The sequence below is a fragment of the Gavia stellata genome, chromosome Z, assembly GCF_030936135.1.
Source record: "Gavia stellata isolate bGavSte3 chromosome Z, bGavSte3.hap2, whole genome shotgun sequence".
NCBI classification, from domain to species: Eukaryota; Metazoa; Chordata; class Aves; order Gaviiformes; family Gaviidae; genus Gavia; species Gavia stellata.
Window position 1 is genome coordinate 32,870,086 of NC_082637.1, and position 21,207 is coordinate 32,891,292.

General features: G+C 36.4%; 1 protein-coding gene across 1 annotated transcript in view; it reads left to right on the forward strand.

The window, feature by feature from the left end:
• KDM4C (lysine demethylase 4C) overlaps positions 1-21,207 on the forward strand; it is a 256,596-nt gene that overhangs the window by 214,396 nt on the left and 20,993 nt on the right. The window contains exons 15-16 of the mRNA XM_059834281.1: positions 11,059-11,244; positions 18,763-18,933. Of these exons, the coding sequence (XP_059690264.1) occupies positions 11,059-11,244; positions 18,763-18,933 (357 nt within the window). The remainder of the gene's footprint in view (positions 1-11,058; positions 11,245-18,762; positions 18,934-21,207) is intronic.

Consider the following 21,207-nt stretch of genomic DNA (forward strand, 5'->3'; position numbering starts at 1 on the left):
GTGTTCGAAAAATATCTGTAATCTGAGTCATTAGGACAAAACAATTTAAATCTGCATGTGTTAAATGCAGTAATAAAACCCAGTGTTTCTTTTCTGAAAACTGTGAAGATAAAATGAAACCCAGTTAAAAACATCTGCTAGTTTAGCTCATGTTGGAGTGCATGTGTTCTAATGAATAAAAAATGCATTGTGTGTGAAATTTAGCTTAACTGGTAATAATTTATATAAAAAGGTTCTGGTTTTCCCCTTTCCCAAACTGTCCTCCCCTTTCCCTCCCTTTCCTCTCCCCTCTTCTCCCTTCCCCACTTCTCCTACTTTTACCCCCCTTTTCTCTTTTTTCTTCCTTTCCTCCCCTTTTTTACCCATCTTTACCCCTGCCTTTTCCCCCTTCTCCCCTTCCCCCCACCCCCGCTCTTTTCTATGAACGTGAAAAATTCTCAGTCTCTTCCCATGTCTGAGCAAGATAAATGAACTAATTTAAAATATTTTCCATGCCTCATCTGTCCATTTCACAAGCTGTCAATGAGCTTGGATTGGGAGCTTTCATGCCAATAGTCCACAGTGAGCGGTTGTATTATTTTGAAATAAGAATGTTGTTTCCATGGCAAACTTGGAGCACTTTGCAACTGTGCTGACATCCACATACTTTTGGGTTTATACAAGAAAGATGATACTTTATGAGATTTTTTTTAAGCAAAAGGTCATTTGCCTACCTGCCCAAGATAAAGCGATCATCTCGTTCTTCTATTTTTTTTCTCTTTTGAGGGAAAGCAACAGGGAAAAATAAAAGATGGTGAAAAAACCAACTCATTTTAAACATGTTATAATTTCAATTTTTGCTTCTGCATTTTTGCCGACAGCCATTTTAACAGCCATATTAACAGATAATTTTGGCAAATTTTTACAATGGCTAACTACTCCAAGACACTGCTCACCCTCTTCTGCAGTGGGATCAGATTATTCTAAATACTTACTTATGAAGTTAAGACGTAGAAATGAGGGAAACATTTAGAAATAACTTACTGTTTCTGAGATACTACAAACTGATTCATTTTAGATTGTGGAATTTTTTAAACTTCTTATACTTAATACATTTTAGTATGTCTTAAAGAATGTCATAACTTTTCTGTACTGCCTTATCACTTTTGCCTGTTCAAATGACACTACTTTCTGGTTAGGTGTAATGTTAACATCATCTCTGCTGAAAAATAGATTTTTGCTTTGGGCTGAAAGTTTCAGAAATAATCTTTTATTTGTAAGCTATGCAGTTCCCCAAACTTTTCAGAACTGGAAAAAACTTTCTGTCATGCAGAGCATGTTTAAATTATGTGTGCCTTGACCCTTTCCTAAAATTAAAAAACAACCCAAACAACCAAAAAAAACAACTCCCAAACAAACAAAAAATACCCCATACCCCTCTACCCTGGGATAGCCCTTTATTTCCAGTTTTGACTTATTCAGTTGTTTATATGCTATTGTTAGCACCTGGAAATAGCATGACTCACATTTGCTAGATTTACTGTAGGGGTGCCAGGTAGTTCCTGGCCAGTGGCATAACCACACTAAATGGTTTTCCTTATCCTTCTTTTCTAATAGTGTATTCTGTCCACAATAGCTTCCCTTCAACAGAGAACAACTTGACAAGCAGCTGTGTCCTCATTCAGTGTACTTCACAAGCACAATCTTTTCCTTCCCAGAGGCAAAGTGCATTCACCTACATAATTGGCCATGACCCCTTCTTGCCCAGAGGACATATACTGAAGTCCATTCCCATTTTCTAATCTTTTAAGACACAAAGCAGCACATTACTGTCATGCTAGTTGGTAGATGAAATTTTGATATGTGCGCTTGTATTCTCGCCAGAGGTTTCTGTCTGAGCTTGACAAGATTCTTGTTTCTAAACATTTGAACATGCATGTCTTAAATGCTGTATGATTGTCTCTTTAGTAATTTTGTTTTCTTTGGGGGTGTGTGTGGAAATACCACACACATTTTAGTTTATTGGTATCACCTTACTGACTAGCCATTCTCAGAAGGATAGAGAGTTTATTAGATAAGAGATGGTGGTACCTTTATTTTGATAAAGACTGTCTTTGCCTTTTTTCATTTCAGTAAATTGCTTGCAGGATATTGCTAAGAATATAATCCTTTCCGTGCTGCATCTCAATGTTCTAATTTTAACTGCTCTCTTAGTAAAATGTTAAATTATCTCTGTATAATTGTATGTATTCATATGAAGTATGATAAAGCAATTATAAAATAAACTATACAGAAACAATGATCTTCTCTGTACTAAGTATAAATAATTATATTACTTTTCAGAGCAGTGTTTTGCATTAAATGACAACTCATGAAGGAGTGGACCCTGAAACGGCCATGCAGTCTCCTAAAGTTCTCCATTCATTGTCTGTTAAGCACTTTTCTGAGCTAGCAAATTCTAGATGTCTTCTCTAACTACTTCGTGTAGTCACGCTCTGTTTTAGTTAGGGATCTGTCTCTTTTGAAATCTGAATAATACAAAGTCTGCCACTAGAATTTATCTTGATTGGCTTTGCAGAAAAGGACCTGGGGATCATGGTGGAGAAGTTAAACATGAATCAGCAGTATGCCCTTGCAGCAAAGAGGGCCAGTTGCATCCTGGGCTTGATTTGTAAGACTGTAGCTGGCAGGCCCAGGGAACTGATCTATCCTTCCCTTTTATTTGGCATTTGTAAGGTTGCACCTGGTCTCCCTATTATTGACATACGGGAACAAGTCCAATGAGATGGTTAGGGCTGGAGCACAGGCCGTATGCAGAGAGACTGAAGAAACTGGGTCTGTTCAGCCTGGGAAAGAGATTTTTGCAGAGATCTTATTGCTATTTATAACTGGGTAATCAGAGAATAAAGGGAAGATGGAGATGGATGCTTTCTGGAGGTGCATGGTAGTAGCTTGAGAGGCAAAGAACACAAATCAGGACATGGTAAGTTTCAGTAAAATAAACGTTTTCTTACTATGAAAGCTGTTGGACAAACGGTTGAATGGGTGCCCAGGAAAGTTGAGGGATCTTTGTCCTTGGAGATGTTGAAAACTCAGCTGGACAGGCCTTGTGCAACATGATTTTGGTCTGCTTTGGCAAGGTGTTGGACTACATGACCTCTGGAAGTCCCCTCCAACCTCCGTTATTGTTTGACTCTGTGGAAATAGTGTAGCTCTCATTTTGCACAGTTGTTTTTTTCTCTGCACTGTGTACTTGGATTAAGAAATATGTGATTGTGCCTGGATGACTGGAGTGCAGAAAAGAACCTGACAATAACCATTGCCTTTAATTTCCAGTAATGCCTATAGGAATTGGCTAGAAAGAGTACAGTTACAATATAATACTGGGACCCCTAACCAGTATCATCTGGCGGAGGCTGCAGCAACAAGGGGGTGAATTGATGCCTCGTCACCTTTTCAGCCTAAATGGCCTTTCACAGCTTGTCAGGTATTTTAGCCTTCGTGTAAATGGCAAATCTATTCAAACTGGTCTATGCAAATCCGAACCGAAGTTTTAATAAAAATGCTTTCTTCCTGGAGAACAAAGAAAAGGAGAAAAGGAGATTCTCTCCAACCTTCCATGTTTATCTTCCTGGAATTTTGCCCTTCCAATACTAATATCAACCATTTCTTCTTGTTCATTTCGGGATGCCTGAAGGATGCACTGAATACAGGCACGATGCTTCTGTAAAATTACCCTCTATAAAGCTGTGTGTCTAATTATTTATATGGTACAATGTAGAAGCTAAAAGGTGAAAATTATGGGGAAAAAAAGCGAAAAGAAGACATGCAACATTTCAAAGCTACAGAGGAAGAAGCATTGTCTGGCAAAAACATTTGTTTTGTCCTATAATTAAACGCATTTGAAAAATTATATATGAATACATAAAAATTAGAGTTAAGCTAAAACCATGAGAGTCACCTTATAAAGTGAAGGCTTATGGTCACATCTAAATATTTCAGAAAGGAGGTAGATACGAAGTGGGCAAAAGAAGAGTTAGGATGACTAAATTCTTGGAGTGTCACCTGGTGTGTATGAATCTGGAAGGAAGTGGGGGAGAATTTTTGTGTTCAATGACTATGTGCTAGCAGCATATTCATTATATATGAAGTGATTCTTCTTTTTAAAGGAGATAATGATTGAGTATTTTCCTTTTAGTATTTATTGATATTAAGACTTCAAGGAGATAGTAGAGATACATGTTTATGGTATTTTTATCAGTAGATCTCTAGGGTAGGATTACAGACCTCTGAAGTACTTTGTATCTCCACTATCTCCAATACTATGGATCTCTGACAGCATAGAACACTAATGGTACTGCTGTAGCCTGAAAAAAGAGGAGGGACTTAACTGCAGTGTTTGGTGTTGAAATCTAATTACAAATACTGAGGACTTCAAGAATGCTGAAAATAAATACACAGCAGTTTACTTCCCTAGCTATGGCATAGTTGTAGGTATTGTGGTGGTGAGTACCACTGTACAGGCAACAGTTGGAGCTCTAACAAGGTCTTTTATTTCTTCCTTTTTGCCTCACAGCACTCACCTTTTACCAGTTAAGGAGATTACATAGTGTATCACAGGAACATAAACCTTTTCAGGCACTTTCTAAAATAAGAACTTCTTCACCAAATGCTTTGTTTTCTTTGATTTTTTTTTCTTTCTCTTTTAATCTACAGTGTAAGGACTCTTTCATTACAATCACACAATCTGTGCTTTAGAACAGCTAAGGTTTTTTTTAACTCTACACTGTATGCTTGTCTTTCCTTTTCTATGAATTAAAAAGCTATTGGTACCTTAGCAGTTTCACTGAAATAGTACATGTATACTGTATTATACATAATTTTGGCAAGTCCTGGTAATATTTCATCAGCTCTTAAAATTGTGTATTAAACCAATATGTATATTTGGTGCCATTTCAAGATCTTTTCATGTTTAATTCAAAATTAAACAACATTACTTGGAAGTTCACTCAACGAAACGTAGAACGAAAACTACATTATTTCAGAGTTATTAGAAAATACGATTACGGTTTCTAATTGCTACTGATATGTTTACTTCTCTGCTGGAACACATAACTAACAGAATTTCACTTACTTCTAAATAATGTCTGCCATCTTTAATTTGCCATAGCCCCATGCTATAGGCAGGCTTACTGAGTAGCAGGAAATTACAAATCATTTTCTACAAGCACTGGGGTTTTTTCCCCCCTGAGGTACTGATTATTATGTTTGAAATACCAGAGGGATGCAAAATAGTCTCTTGATACTTTATCTAACAACATTCTTATTTAATTTTATATAATTGTCTAAATATGTTGAACAAAGACGTGGAATAGATGATCTAAGAAACTCATTTTCTTCACGTTCTGATTCTAAGCTCTGATTCTGGTTCTGTTCCGTAGCTGAAATATTCAGCTAGTTTTAGACTAATCAGGAATAAAAGGAAAGATAAAATGAAAAAAGTAATGAGCTTGTTTCCATAGAAACGCACTATGCTCTCTGCCAAAATTAAGTGCTGACTTTGTATTCTGAAAGATGGTTGTGCAGACAACATTCACTCGCTGATCTGCAGATAATGTGTCAAATGTCTTCATAGTATGTATCTTCTGATTGCATTGTGCATTGTTAACAAATCTTTGTGGCAGTACCTTGCTACCAACTCTTGCAGTATGACTAGACTGTAACCTTTTCTCACTTCTAATCCATGTTATGGCTTTGGATTGGAGAAAGAAAAGATTAGTTTCACTGTGCATTTTATACTATATGTCTCCAGTTATAACAGTTGATAAGCTGGTGAAGCTCCTTCTATCAATATTCTCTGTGAAATCTTTGCTCTGTTAAAATCTATGGGTATTTTACTGTTGATTACAGTAGGACCAACGTTACATATCTAGAGTGTGATCATACACAACAGCAATATTTCTTGTCTGGTACTATAAATTCTGAAGCAAAGCAGATTCATTACGGAATGCAGAGATGCTAAAGCAGATCTTACAGGGAAAAAAATTACCCATGATTTTTAATTGATTTCCTAAATTTTTCAATGGTGTTTCTGTCTTAGTGTTTATTTCTGATGATAACTAGAAGGCCAAAAATTCCAAATATATAAAAGAGGATGAGAATATACAGTTCCATTACTGTACTGACTAGTAGTTAATAACCATCTGCAGCAGTGGAAGAAGAGCTCTTATGGGTTGATTTTTAGTAATATTTGGAAATCCAATAATTTTTAGAGGCTGTCTTGAAATAGGTTCTTTTTGTAGAATTTAATACCTTACTATAGTGAGTTTCTTCGCATAAGTCATTCTTCTTGCCAAGGCATAGAAATACTTTTGGGAGAAATCAATACTCCAAACTGTTTCCTAAAATCCAGCCCCGGCTTTCTGCTGCAACCTCAGTTTGTGCTTATTTTCATAAATCCTTGCATCAGAAAGCAGTGTTACTGTGTTTAATTCATGATCCTGTTAGGGACTGGAATTTTGTTTTGTAAATATTACTCTTTTTCAGGGAAGCAATATCAAATTCTTTCTATAAGTATGCATAAAAATTATTATGAAAGCTATCAGTGGGCTTTCTTCTGCAAAATACTGGCATCAGACTCGTTCTTTAAAATCCATTCTGTTTGCAACCTATTAATATTAAAGAGCTATTCCATGATTATGAAATCCATTTGCAGCAGAGTATTTTTCATTCTGGGGGCAAAAGGAGGTCATTTCACCATCTAGGAAATTGCAATACATTGTTCTGTCCTATGTTCTTAATCTCCTGTTATATAAACAAATGTATTTATTTGCCAGTTCATTTTGCATCTGAGTCTCTGACTAAGATTGATCCGGAGCTACTTCCCCCATTGTCTCTGCTTTGCCCTAATATCTAGCAAGCATTATGTGAAAATGACATTCTTCCTAGCTATCTAGGATGTTGAATTTGCTATAGCTGGCAGGAACAGCTACAGTTTCAGGCTAATGAAAAACTGTCAACTAGGCATTGAATTAGCATGATTGTATTTCAATAAATGTGTTCATAGTATGTCAAGCTTGTTAATTTCGCGAGTAGCAAGCTTACATAGCTAAATACAAGGTTCATCCAGACAGAGAAATGTTTAGATTCTATCCGCTGCAGGAGTGGTTCAAGATTGGTTCCATTCTATACAATTCCTTCATTTTACAAACTTACAAAAGTCAGACTTCAGCCAAGGGTGGGAGGGAGAGTGAAACCTCAGTCTTCACAACCAGTGGTTTCCTCTCTTCTCTCTTAAATTTGATGCCTTTTTCCTTTCGTCACTTTCAGTGATTTTTTTTTTTTTTTTTTACATTTATATCATCCTTTTTTCCATATATCACCATAATATAAAAAATAATATTAACATGGAAAAAAGGTGAAAAAATTTATTTAAATTCATATGCTGTAAAGCCCCAAGTGAGAGTATGAGAAACACATTGTTAGTTAGAAGCTAGGGAGGGGAAAGATTTGCCACTATGGGTCAGACATAGCACAGTTCAATTTACTACTTACAGCTAATTTACTTGGTATGTAGCTCAGCTAAGGTTCCAGAAGTCTATGCAAAGTAGATTTTTATAGTTTGCTCTGCTTTTATTCTGTGTATTCTGATTTTATTAATCAAATATGGTAAATTAACTGTTTGACTTACATTTTCAAATATGAAGGAGCTTTTTCTCATATCTCTGAATGGGGCCATGCTGCCTGATACAGTTATGCAAGCTGTGAGTTTGCTTGTACACCTGACTTATTTGTGCATATGTGTACTTTTAAAAATTCATGCCTAAGTTTGAGACGCATTGTAAAGCTGAGGTACATCTGGATCATCCCTTTCAGTCTCATACTTGAACAAAGGACATAGCATCTTACAAATAATAGGAAACTTATTTCATTATTTGTCAACCTTGATTCTTTTCATGCTTTCTGGAAGATTTTCAGAATTTTCCTGGTATTCCGTAAGCACAGGGAGGAATATCATATCCATGATCTTAATTATTTTGAAACCTGAAGAATGTTAATGTGTAGCACAAAAGATTAATGTGTGTTTGGAGTTAACCGCTGTAACAGCTGCCTTCCTTGTATTTGGCAGTGACATGGATTCATCTCATGGTTAGAACACAGGAAGTTTTTTCACTTTCTTCATGCGACTTGAAGCTTGCATTCACGTAATTACATATGGCCAAGCAGTATTCCTTTTATATAGGAGTAAATCTGAAGTACTTTCACTTTTCATCAGTATTACAGTAATTTTACACCAGCATGACAGGAATAAGAATATAGTCAATGGTAATTTGACAGCTTTTTTTTAATTAATTTTTTCAGTACTTTGAAGTTGCAACTCTGAAAAGTACTGTGAGACATAACTTTTCTTACAGTATGTCAGTTTGTCTAATATGTTTTTACTAAATTAACCTATGCTGGAAGAGAACAGAGAAGTTGGTCTCTTCTACAGGGAGGGATGAAGTTTTGCTCTAATTTCTGTGGATTTGGCCATCTCATTTAATGTGTTACATTTTCAGTTTTCCTGACTGCACTTCCAGCTTCCCTTCCAGCATCTCTCACTGTCCTCATATTGCTTTTGTTTTTCTCAGCTTCTCCACTTCTGAAATGGGATAATCCTTAAAATACTAAAATAGAAGAACAATTGTACGTCTATATATAGTTGTAAGTGCATCTTTTTCTGAAGTAGTACGCATGTAATGTAATTTCTGCGTCTCCCAAGTTTTCATGATACCTTAGTAAGATTCTGAGGAAACTTATAGCCACGTAATATTTGCGTATTTGCTGCCTTGCACAAGTGCAGTCAATAATTTAAGGAGATCAGCGTCTCCTGCTGTAACATACTTCCTTCAGTTACTGCTAGCTTAGCTGGACGTTGTGTTTTTATCCCTTTTCCCCATTCTCAACATTTTGTTCGAACTGCATTTTTGGAGTGTTTTAGTCAGAACATGCAGCCGGGTGTTTTTTAATACTCATACATGTTTCGTATTTCGGTCTTTCTTCCTTAATTAAGCTGACTGGTGAATTTGTGTGTATACTTGTGTGAAAAAGCATTCAAAAGGAGCTGTGTATTTGCATGAACATTTGTCTAGACATTACATGTAATAGATTTCAATTGTATTTTTTCTGGAATTCCCATTTTACTTGTTTCTGAATATGTATATATAAAAAAATCCTTAAGCTCCCTTAAGAAACAGTTACTTGACTTATCTGAAAATGGCTTCATGCACATGAATACAAATGCACAATGAGATATCAGCATATCACTGAAATCTCTGGAACATTTCTTTTGGGGAAATCATCTTCAGCTCTTACTAGTCTTTCAGACCTGATGCTGCTCAGCAGACTGAGCTGAGTTCTGGTCCTTTTAGTGAATGATAAATAAAATCTTTAACTAAGTTCCAGATGCCAGATGCCTCTCTTGTTTCTGCTTGTGCAAAGCTATGCAGGCTGTTGGCTTTCAGAGAGTAGATATGAAGGCAGAACTTGAAGAGTTTTTCACGTTCAGAATGATGATGTGTGAACTAGAACCCTGCATGATTGATGAGCTTGACAAGGCTAGCACTTGCAGAAAGCATTATTTCAGTCACAAACTTAGTGCCAGAAGCCATTGAAACTATGTAAGTTCTGAATTATACAATAAAATTTCTGCAGGTTTTCTTCAGAATATGGAAATTAATAAACAATAGAACAAAATTCTCTGGTTACTTGGGAAGAAGAATTTGATGTTAATTAATTTGAAATACTTTGAATTATTAAACATCAAGTAAAAATAAATCAAAATTTTTCTTACTTGTGTTCCCAGCATAGGCAAACAAGAGGGTGTTCAACAAAATCAGTGATTAGCAAATTTTGAACAAGCGGAAATAATCACTATTCCAGCAGTATGTTTTCAAATTATTGAATCACTGGTTTGTGTCATTAAATAAGATGCCTGTATTTTAGAATAGCTGAGATAATTTTATGATCATCAATAACCTTTGCAGTTTTGTTAGCCATGATGAGAGTTATCAGAGGATAGTTCCCCCATGTGTTATAACACAGTTGTCCATAGACGTTTCTAAAGTAATTATTCTATCTAGCATGTTTGTTAATGTCTTTTGATGGTAAGGTACCGGTCGTCTTGTACTTTGTCTTTGTTAGTATGGTGGAGCTTATTTCCCAGACTTAGTTAACCTAATGTCTCTTCATTTGTTTCATATGGGCCACTTACTTAAGTCATTTATAAAATAGTGGCAATATTTTGACATGGTCTTCATTTTGGCAAAAGGAAAAAAAAGTGGTGTGTCTTGACACTGGTAAGGCTGTTGACATATGTTTTGATATATGAAGTGGGGAAATAGAGCTTACTCAATCACCATTATATTAAATACACAACTGATGAATACCAGACGAGAAAAAATGAAAAGGAGCTTAGGAACAGTCTTCAGCTGTGGAACTATGCAAAGGCTTGAGATAAAGACAACATTTCTAACTTTGAGGAGATTTATTCACTGTAACAGGTTATCTGAGGATGTTGTAGAAACTGTTTCATGAACATATTAAATTAGCCATCTCCCAAAGACTGTCTAAGTATATATTTAGTCTGGCTTCAAAGTACGGGACTAGGTTAAATGATATATGGAAGACCTGTCTAGCCTTACATTTCTGTGGGCCTGTTCTCTATTTTTGAGTCTTGCTGTTACTTTTTGCAGAATTATGTAGAGGCTTTTCAATTTACCTGTTTTAGGAGGAGCAGATTAATTTTCAGAGCAGTGTATGGAATTTGAAATGAAACTTTTAAATAGCTATCTATATCTCAGTTTTCTTACTATAGCACCAGAACAGATAGTCTTCACATTAACGTAAAAAAGGCAAAAATGCTATCTATTAATTATCATATTACTAAGTTACCTTATAATTCATAAATGCTGGTTCTTCTGCCCTGCATATTGCAAGGTATAAAATGTAATCAGTGAAGCACAAATAACTTCTCAGTACTTGAGAAGTCAATGGAGTTGGGGTAGTATGGTAAATATTCTGCTTATTTTCCTTCTACAGAAATGTATCTTCTGCAGACAGAGAGTTAAGAAAACCTCTGGTGCCTGCATTCAATGTTCATATGGGCGCTGCCCAGCCTCCTTCCATGTTACCTGTGCCCATGCTGCAGGAGTGCTGATGGAACCTGATGACTGGCCGTATGTTGTCTACATCACATGTTTCAGGCACAAGATCAACCAAAATGTGGTAAGGAATTTGTTTCCTTATTTATTAAAAAATGAAATTGCAGAATTAAAGTATGTTTCCAGAGAAAATGGAAGAAAGGATCCACGCTATGTGTGATAATAGCTCCATCTATCATATTTCCATACATAGCAAATTATTAAATCTTGAAGGTTTTTCCTTATGCCGTTACATGGGAGAAATTATGCTTGATATGCCTAACACATTTTTGCATTACAGTCATTGTTGAATATATTGTTTTCACAGCCAGAACAAGTCTTTGAGTTCCCTGTTTTGTTAACCTGGAGTCTATTACAAATACCCAGATCACAGTATCTTGTAAATACTCACAGATACTGTGGGATAAAGGAGGTGGTGTACATGTAAGTTCTTTGTTCCACAGCCAAATAGTGTCTTGCAAATATCCAATTACAATTATTCTGTCATCTGGCAAAGTAACACTGCTATGTCATGAGAAGTCATGTTATTACTATGCCTTTTTACTTCTAGCCTGTGCTGAGGACAAACCTTTAATTTTAGATGAGACACATGAAGAATTAGTTCAATGTCTTTTATTCAAAGGAATTGTTACTATCTCAATTAAGAGAGAACTCTTGCCATTTATCTTGGGCTTTTAAAACTGTGTTTTGTTTCCTAGCGAACTAGAAGGACTTAACATAGTCTTACTAAGGAAATAGCTTGGTAAGTTAGTCAAGTTGAGAATTTGCAAGTTGCAAACTTTTTATCTCCTTTATACATTAGAAGTGAAAGAAATAAACCCAAGTAATGTCTGTATAATATATGTCTTTCTTTCAAGAGGTTGTCAGTGAATCCTTGGTCTTAATGACAAGACTACTGAAGAGTAAGATTTTCTTTCGAGTGTAGTAAAATGTAATGCCTCCCAACTAGAGTAATCAGTCCTGAATGTTCAATCTGCTGGTGGTTCTTAAAAAGGGAAACAAATTGTATGTCCCTGTTTAAAACTTCCACAGAACTTTCAAGTCTTTTAAAGATTTTTGTTTTCCAAAATGAATTAATATGTGAAACCAGTACAGTTCATGCCATTTTAGTTTCTTCATTTTTCAAGAAAATTAGTTTGGTTTGAAAAACAAACAAACTTAAACCTCTATCCGTACAGGCAACTTACGATACTTTTCTTGGCTTTCTTGGAAAACATTATCATTATTTGAAAATTACTGGGTTAAAATAATGGCCAGTAGAAATAGGGCTGTTCTTTCAAAATGTTTTCTAGTATTTGTTTGGGACAAGCCTTTATACCCTAGGTAGTGGGATTTGCATCAGTAGCTGGGAAATCATTCCCTGATCAAACAGGACTTTCTGCGTAATACTTTCTTCTATTCCCACTTCATACGTATATTGTGGCCACTTCCTCAGCCCCTTAATTTTTCCACCTTTCTCTAATATATCTGTCTCTGCTGCTGGAGTCTCCTTATGCTGTTAAACAAGGCATGTGATTTTCTTCACCTTACTCTCTTTTATGATACTAAATGGTAAATGTGCTGAAGTTCTGCATTATTTCTTTTATGTGTATATAGCACTTAATATAGTGGTATATGTGTCCTAAACAGACTTTTTTCTGGCATTTCTGTGTTCATGTTAGTTATTAATAGAAATATCTTACGACATATTAATGAAAACCAGGTAGGTTGTTTAAGCAGAATTTATACTTTCAATCTAATAAACAGTGCAGGCTTTTGCACTTAACTTTCTTAGTGTACACTTCCTCTGGAACAGAAAATAAGTTATTAAATAACTTCCTCTGAAAGAAACACAATAGTGATGTGGAATCCCGTAAAATCCATTTTTTCTTAGTGATTTTCTTGACCTATATTAGGTAGTATCAAAGAAAAATAAAACAACCAACTCTGGAGAGACAGGATTTTGTCTGGCTACTGTTTAAGAGGTTGTGTGAAGGATGTTCAAAGTAGCTTGGAATGAGACTATCACGTCCTTTCCTGAAACTCAGCACCAACCTTTTTGAAGAAATTCTGTATTATCAGCTTATTTCCTGTGGCTCAAATCAAAATCAGATTTGCAGAAGAGAGAGAAAAATTATGCCTTTGTGTTTTTCATTGGGCCAAAACTTGGAAAGATCAGATATTTTGTTAAAGAATCTTTTTCTGTGATATTCTTACTCCTGAGACAAAGGGATTGCCATACGTTTGTATATGCTTGGTTTTATACTCTGTGTTTTGAATAATGAATCTAATCACATTTTTAAGGCTTTGGAAGTTTTTTCACCATTGGTTTTCTTATTATGCTTTTCTTAGCTATTAGCTATTCCTTCATGCAGAAATTACATTGCTCTTTACCATTAGGCATAGCAATGTATCTTACTTCTAATGAAATCTTTTTATTTGTCTGTTGTTTTAACTTCCTTACTTGAAAGCAGAACAGGGGAATAATGCAGACTGAAATATTCACTCACATTGCAAATTTTTACGGGAATTAAATAGGTTGTCTTGTCAGCAAGAAGAAAAAATGTCTTCTGGTATTTAGCAGTTGAAAACCTTGTACATAGAGTAAGGGCACTATTATTTCTCGTCATTTCAAGGAAACAAAATTAAAATTGTCTGTTTTTTTACAGACAATATAGCCTCAAGTTATTGTGCCTAAATGCTCAGCGAATACGTCTGATTGCTACTTTCTTCAAGTTTAAAAAAAAATAACAAACAACCCAAAACTCAACAACCAAAGGATGGCTTCTGGGCACTAGGAAGAATTGTGACATATATCTATAGTGTTAATATGTAAATCAATGAGGGTGCTCAACAGAAACCCTACCTATGTAGAGATAAGTATGTATTATTACTGGTATTAGTGTATCTCTTCACCTGAGGCAAGGGCTTATTGCAATGTTGAGGTGTAATACACATCCAGATTATTTATGGCTGTGATCTTGTGTCCAAATTATTCATCAATATACTTTCACAAGTCTTTTTCACTGTGGACCAGATTCTGTATTTTCTTCAGGACTTTTTCCTAGAGTACTATTTTAATGTTAACAATTGAAAACACTGACAGGTCTTCTGATGAAAAATCAGCAAATACAATCAAACTGGAAAGCATAATCCTTGCATCCATATAGTGCTGCCAAATGAAGTAAATATACAAATACTAAGAACTGGAGTTTTCAAATGTTGATATGACTTTTCAAAAATATGTTATTTGTAGGTCCATGGACTCAAAACTGAGCATTCCCCTTGTATTTGCTGAAGGTACAGTTTTAGATATAACACAAAAATTTGCTAGCAGAGAAGTTGTTTTATGCAGAATGTTTTTGATTATTCCTGTCACAGCCTATATTATTTTGTTATGTAAATTGGAGTGTCAATATGCAAGGAAGGCTCTGCAATTTACTACTTACAGACAGTAGGTCATGTTTTTTTCATTTTTCGTCTTTCACTGTGCTTGTCTCGGCTTGAAACGTATCCCTCACACCTTTTTGTCATCAAACTGCAAGAACACTTGGAAGTACGGTTGAGAATAGGTGCTGCAGATGTATTTGTTTTAATTAAAAGAACTCTTTCATACACAAGGAAGTGAGAAAAAGAAGTTGTAAGCACCTATACTAACAGGAAAAAAAACCCCAAAGGATCCATGCAAGATTAGCAAAGACAGCACTGAGAGTCAGAGAAAGCCAGCTGGAGGCAAACGTATAATCATAGCTGATGTTTCATTTGGAAAGTGTGATCAGAAGAGGCTGTCTAGGCAGCCCCAGTTATGTGCATTTTGAAAGACTAGCTGTCTTTAGAAGGGGCAAAGATAGGAGTTGCAAAAACCCACTAGATAGGAGTTGCAAAAACCTACTGTTGCTGCTTTTTGAGATATTTCAAATTATCTTCTGCTATTATTGGCCAGTTCTTACCTCTGTAGCACACAGGGAACAAAGGGATGCTGTCAAATGGAAGCTGTAGATCCTTTTTCTGTTGAATACCTGAGTAATGCAATATCATTGTTTGCCACTGTCTGCTAACTACTGCCAGCCCCTTAACATTTCAGAGAGATTAAGGCATGCCTTAGGAAGGACATATTCAAAAATCATGAGCCGGCATATTTTTGAAATGTCATGCATCATTTCTATGCGTAAATTGGAGTTCTGAGGAGTAAGCTTAAAATGATGAAATGAGAGTTATGTTCCTGTATCGAATAAGTCTCAGAATTTTGAGGATCCCCCATTAAAAATTGTAGTCAGAGAAAGTTTCTAGGTATTTTTATATATGCATCAGATGCCTATTTCATGATGGTGATTATGATTTCATATACATACAGTTTGCATATTTTATTTAAGAATATTTTTGTGTTTTGCCATACAGAAAATGAAGGAGAAAGCAATTTTCCCTCTTATCTTTTTGAAGTTTGCACACAGAAGGAGAGGTTAACTTTTCCTTTGTATCTGGTTGTTTTCTGTATTTCTGCCACTATCTTAGTTCATCCTTGGCTTAGGTACTGTTAAAGAAAATCATGCTTTTTAAACCACAGCTTTCTCAATAATCTGGTAACTACCGCAGCTGTTTCTTTAATCTGACAAGATGCCCTTATGTAACAACTGTCCTTTCTGATCAAAAATGACATTCTTAACATTAATAAATTCTTAAGATTTTCTGACAGGAAATGTTTTCTGGGACATGCAATCAATTACAGACTGTGCTTGTCAATATTTTTTCTGAGAAATAAATCAAGAATCCTACCAAGATAACATACTAAAAAATAATCTTCTCCTTGAGCTAGGATGCTTTTCTGTTTTTTATTATTTTTTCTAATGAGCAATGACATTTCTTCTCTGAAAATTTTATCATTAAATAAGCCTGTATTGTCTCTTAAAATATTGTATTTTGCCTTCCATCTTCTCTGAAGAGTTCCATCTTCAGGTTTCAAAAACATTTAAACCTTTTAATAGAGCTATTTCACCTTGGGCTTCTGTAATGTCAACCTTTTTCTATTATTTCATATAAGTAAATCAATTAATACTCTCCCGTTTACTTCTGAACCCCCCGCAAATAACTGGAAATCATTGCCTTTAAAGGTTTGAAAAGCAGTGCTAGGAAATTGAATCACAGAATCACAGAATCACAGAATCACTACGGTTGGAAAAGACCTGTAAGATCATCAAGTCCAACCTGGGGAAAAAAACCAAAACAAAAAAAAAAAAAAAAAAAAAAAAAAAACAAAACACACCCAAAAAACCCAAAACCCACCACACAACAACAACAAGCCACAACCCACCCAACACCACACAGCACCATGTCCATCAAGCTACATGCCACAATGCCACATCCACACGCTCCTTGAATATCTCCAGGGAGGGTGACTCTACCACCTCCCTGGGCAGCCTATTCCAATGTTTCACTACTCTCTCAGTAAAGAACTTTTTCCTAATATCTAGCGTGAACCTCCCCTGGCGCAACTTGAGGCCATTTCCTCTTGTCCTGTCACTAGTCACTTGGGAGAAGAGACCAACACCCACCTCTCTGCAACCCCCTTTCAGGTAGTTGTAGAGAGCGATGAGGTCTCCCCTCAGCCTCCTCTTCTCCAGACTGAACAACCCCAGCTCCTTCAGCCGCTCCTCATAAGACTTGTGCTCCAGACCCCTCACCAGCTTCGTCGCCCTTCTCTGGACACGCTCCAGCACCTCAATGTCTTTCTTGTAGTGAGGGGCCCAAAACTGAACACAGTATTCGAGGTGCGGCCTCACCAGAGCCGAGTACAGGGGCACGATCACCTCCCTGCTCCTGCTGGCCACACTATTTCTGATACAGGCCAGGATGCCGTTGGCCTTCTTGGCCACCTGGGCACACTGCTGGCTCATCTTCAGCCGGCTGTCGATCAACACCCCCAGGTCCTTTTCTGCGGTGGAGCTTTCCAGGCACTCGTTCCCAAGCCTGTAGCATTGTATGGGGTTGTTGTGGCCGAAGTGTAGAACCCGGCACTTGGCCTTATTGAACTTCATCCGGTTGGCCTCAGCCCATCCATCCAGCCTGTCCAGATCCCTCTGCAGAGCCTTCCTACCCTCAAGCAGATCAACACTCCCTCCCAACTTGGTGTAGTCTGCAAACGTGCTGAGGGAGCACTCTATCCCCTCATCCAGATCATCAATAAAGACATTAAACAAGACCGGTCCCAAAACTGAGCCCTGGGGGACTCCGCTTGTGACCGGCCGCCAGCTGGATTTCACCCCATTCACCACAACTCTCTGGGCTCGGCCATCCAGCCAGTTTTTTACCCAGCGAAGAGTGTACCTGTCTAAACCACGGGCCGCCAGCTTCTCCAGGAGAATACTGTGGGGAACAGTGTCAAAGGCTTTGCTGAAGTCCAGGTAGACAACATCAACAGCCTTTCCCTCATCCACTAGGCGGGTCACCTGGTCACAGAAGGAGAATAATTACTTTAGTATATGTAATAAAGTAATTTCATGCTGTTTATATAAACACTTCTAATAACAATATTTTATGCTTATTATATACCAGTGTAGTTGCCCCTTGTAGTAGCATCTTCCATTATAAGAAAAGTTAAATTGTTCAGATATAGCCAAAGTCACTCACTTTTGTGTAAACAAATGGGCCTTTGTGACGTAGTGAATAGACAGTCAGGATCATAAGAAAAAAGTGCCTTCCTTGTGTTATTAGAATGAGAAGCTCTTAATTTTATTTTTCCTGGTGAACAAGGTTGCTTTTTAAGTGGAAGGTACATGGGGATACATTAGTTGGGAGCTGAGATGTAACAGCTGTCTGCATCATGTGAGCTTCTGAGCATTTGCTCACTGGCAAGGTTCCATTCTTTTTTATTCATAGAATCCACCAAACAGTTATTGATGTAGAATTTTTACATAGTTTAACAAGCCTGCTACTTATCTGATTGACATAACTAGTTCTGGGGGATTAAAAGTGAGAATTAAAAAAAATATTGTTACTGATTTACTACATAAATAACTGATGAAGAGTGGTCAATGTTGTCTGAAGTTTTAAAGTAAAAGTTCTGCACAGTGTGGGTTAAGAAGTTACTCAGATACACTGCTGTAGACAGCTCTGACAAGAACTGGATAAGCATTTAGTTATTGCATCCCATTCAGAAAAATATTAAGCAATTATGTAGAATCATACTGAAATCCAGTACTTAAAAATCCCATCATTTAAAACAATGCAAGACCATAGTCTCAGTTCACCACATCTTACGTCTTCAAGCAAATTCTACAAATTATTCTACAAATAAAATTTACAGATATTGCTAGTTGTCTAAGTGTTATTGATCTAATGCAGAATAGTTAGAAGGCATCAGCTGCAAAAATATTTTTGAGTGCTGTGATTTCTTATTCTTCAGATGCCATTTGTTTTCTCATAAAATGCAGAAACTATGTATGTAAAACAAATTTGTGTGGTCATGATTGGAAAGAACGATTTTGCATTTGAAGGTTTTATATTGAGTGGTAAACTGTTACCAATTCTGTTTTGACATGATAAATTTCTGATGAGTAAGTGGGTATTCTAAAATTACTCTTTCTTTCAAATTCTTCCTTTTTTCAAGAGAGCTAAAGCATGTGAGACGGCCATTACAGTTGGGCAGACAGTCATCACGAAACATAGGAATACACGATACTATAGTTGCAGAGTCATAGGAGTGACATCTCAACTTTTTTATGAAGTCATGTTTGATGATGGCTCTTTCAGTCTGGATACTTTTCCTGAAGACATTGTAGTAAGTACTTTCTCAGATACCTGTTCTTTCTCATTTTTTTGTTTTTGTTTTTTTTGTTTGTTGGTTTTGGTTGGGTATTTTTAGTTAGAGAGTTGGAACCTCTTGAACTACTTCTTTTGACCTTGAGTAGATAACGTCTTAATATTCAGTTCATGTTTGTTACTTTTGTTGCTGAGAATGATTATTTTCTAATGGGATTCCAAACCTTGGTTGCTCTAATTAGTCTTTGCCATTTGACCAAATGAATCATAAGTAATCTTAGAAAATCTTTTAATTAAATAAGAAATATGTATTTAATAAAGGATATGAGAGAGGGAATTCCATATATCCTTCTCTGTCTCTCAGCGATAACTTGTAAAAATTCCTTGCAGACTAGAAAAATTCTGCTGTAATGGGAAGAACAGTTCTCAAGAATCTGTTCTAAGAACTTGTTTACACCTTCTGATATTTAGTTTGTGAGATTACATTATTAATGATAAAAATCATCAGGGAGAAGAATCTGTAGTTTATTGCATTTCCAAAAAGAAATTGAGATTTTGATTTCCCTTATGCGCTTACATAAACTACCATGTTCCTCAGAACTGTTAAGGACCACATTGTTCGCTTAGTTAGCACATATGAACAAAATTTGCAGACAATTGGGGAAAGATTCTGTTTCCCTCCACATAAGCAATGAATACATTGGATGCTAACTTTCGTTGTGTGCATCACGTGCCACTTGATGTCTTTCTCACGGTGTGACTCTAATCCTTGTTTACCTTCATGCTCCTCCGAGTCTTTTTTGTTGTGAACGGATATTTTTGATGTACCTTCTGCTAATAATCTCTAAAAGTTAGAGCCTTCAGTGAATGTTGGTATGCAAAAGTGCTGTTTGTTGCATGACCACGTTTCACTTAGCCCTGTGTCCTGTTTATGTATGTAGAGGGGAGAGCCTGGCATGTGCAGCGGTGCAAAAGAATACAGGCTTTGCAGCTCAAGGGGCATAACCCCTAGGAGTACTCCATGTTTTTCTCCTGTGAAAGTCTGAGCTGTTGAGCTGCAGGCCTAATGTTTTCCTGGAAGTAGCACTAGCTGACAGATATATCAGTGGAAATGATACTGTTGTTCTTAGAAGCTTCGTAGTTATTGAAAAGTCTGATGCCTTTTGAAAATACAGTATTTGAAAGGGTGCATTTCTGAGCAGTGTATGGGGATTGAGCTGTTTACCTCCCACTGGTCTGAATAGAAGACAGTCAGCAAATCCTTCTTACATGTCTTTGAAAATTTATTCTTTAATTTGAAACACTGCAAAAAGTTCCATTAATGATCAAAGACATTCTGATTTAGGATGATCAAGATATTAAGCAAATGTGGTTGTATTGTTATTAGAAACCCCTCTTGTGTATGTCTGCATCAAGGATCTGGTAAGGCAGAGAGGAGAAACTGCTTGCTGCCCTAGTGGGGTAGTCTGATCTGGAGCTAAGAATAAATGTAATCAGGTCTGGATATGCCTCAGTGCTTCTCAGATAGTGGATGAACAACATATAATTGTTTGATGGAAACACCAAACGAATTTCATATTCCTTAGAGAAATCTTGTTGTGTTTTCATTAGATAATATACCTACAGCAGTTACTGGAAGGCAAAAAAAATGTTTTTTCTTCTGCCTGGACTAAAACTTGCTAATCCATGCAATGTGCGTATCAGGTGTTAGTGCCGCTGGGAGGACTTATTCATCAAACCTGGTGTGAAAGCAATGTTGCTGCCTATTGAAGAACTTATTTTTCTAATCTGTTTTCACTTTTCAACTAGCTCACAAAGATAGCAGGAGCTTTCTGCTTTTCCAGTATGTGCTGAATCCACTACATAATTTCAGCTCAGTTCACAATAGACCACAATTCCAATGTTCAGGCATAGTGATTTATTTTTAAGGAGGAAAATAGGGAGCAGGGAAATTTCAGTCTCAAAGCTTTGTGAAACTCGGTTTGCGTGTAAGCATTCAATAACTACCAAAGCAGGGTATACGTTGTTCTCTTCTCATATGTATTTTTCTTGATTTGTGTTAGCATTTGCCAAATATATCTGGGCATTTTTTTAAGTGTAGGTGTTAAATATAGGCATAGCTATATAGATTTTTTTATTTCCAGCTATGCTTGGGTACTATAACTGATTTCTACCTTGTCAGAATTTCTTAGAATAATCACTTCTCGATTACAAAGTTTAAACCCATTAGATAGCTTGTTGATGTGCTAACCAGTCAGCTTTTCCTTCAACCCAGCAGGTGTAAGAGGGTGCA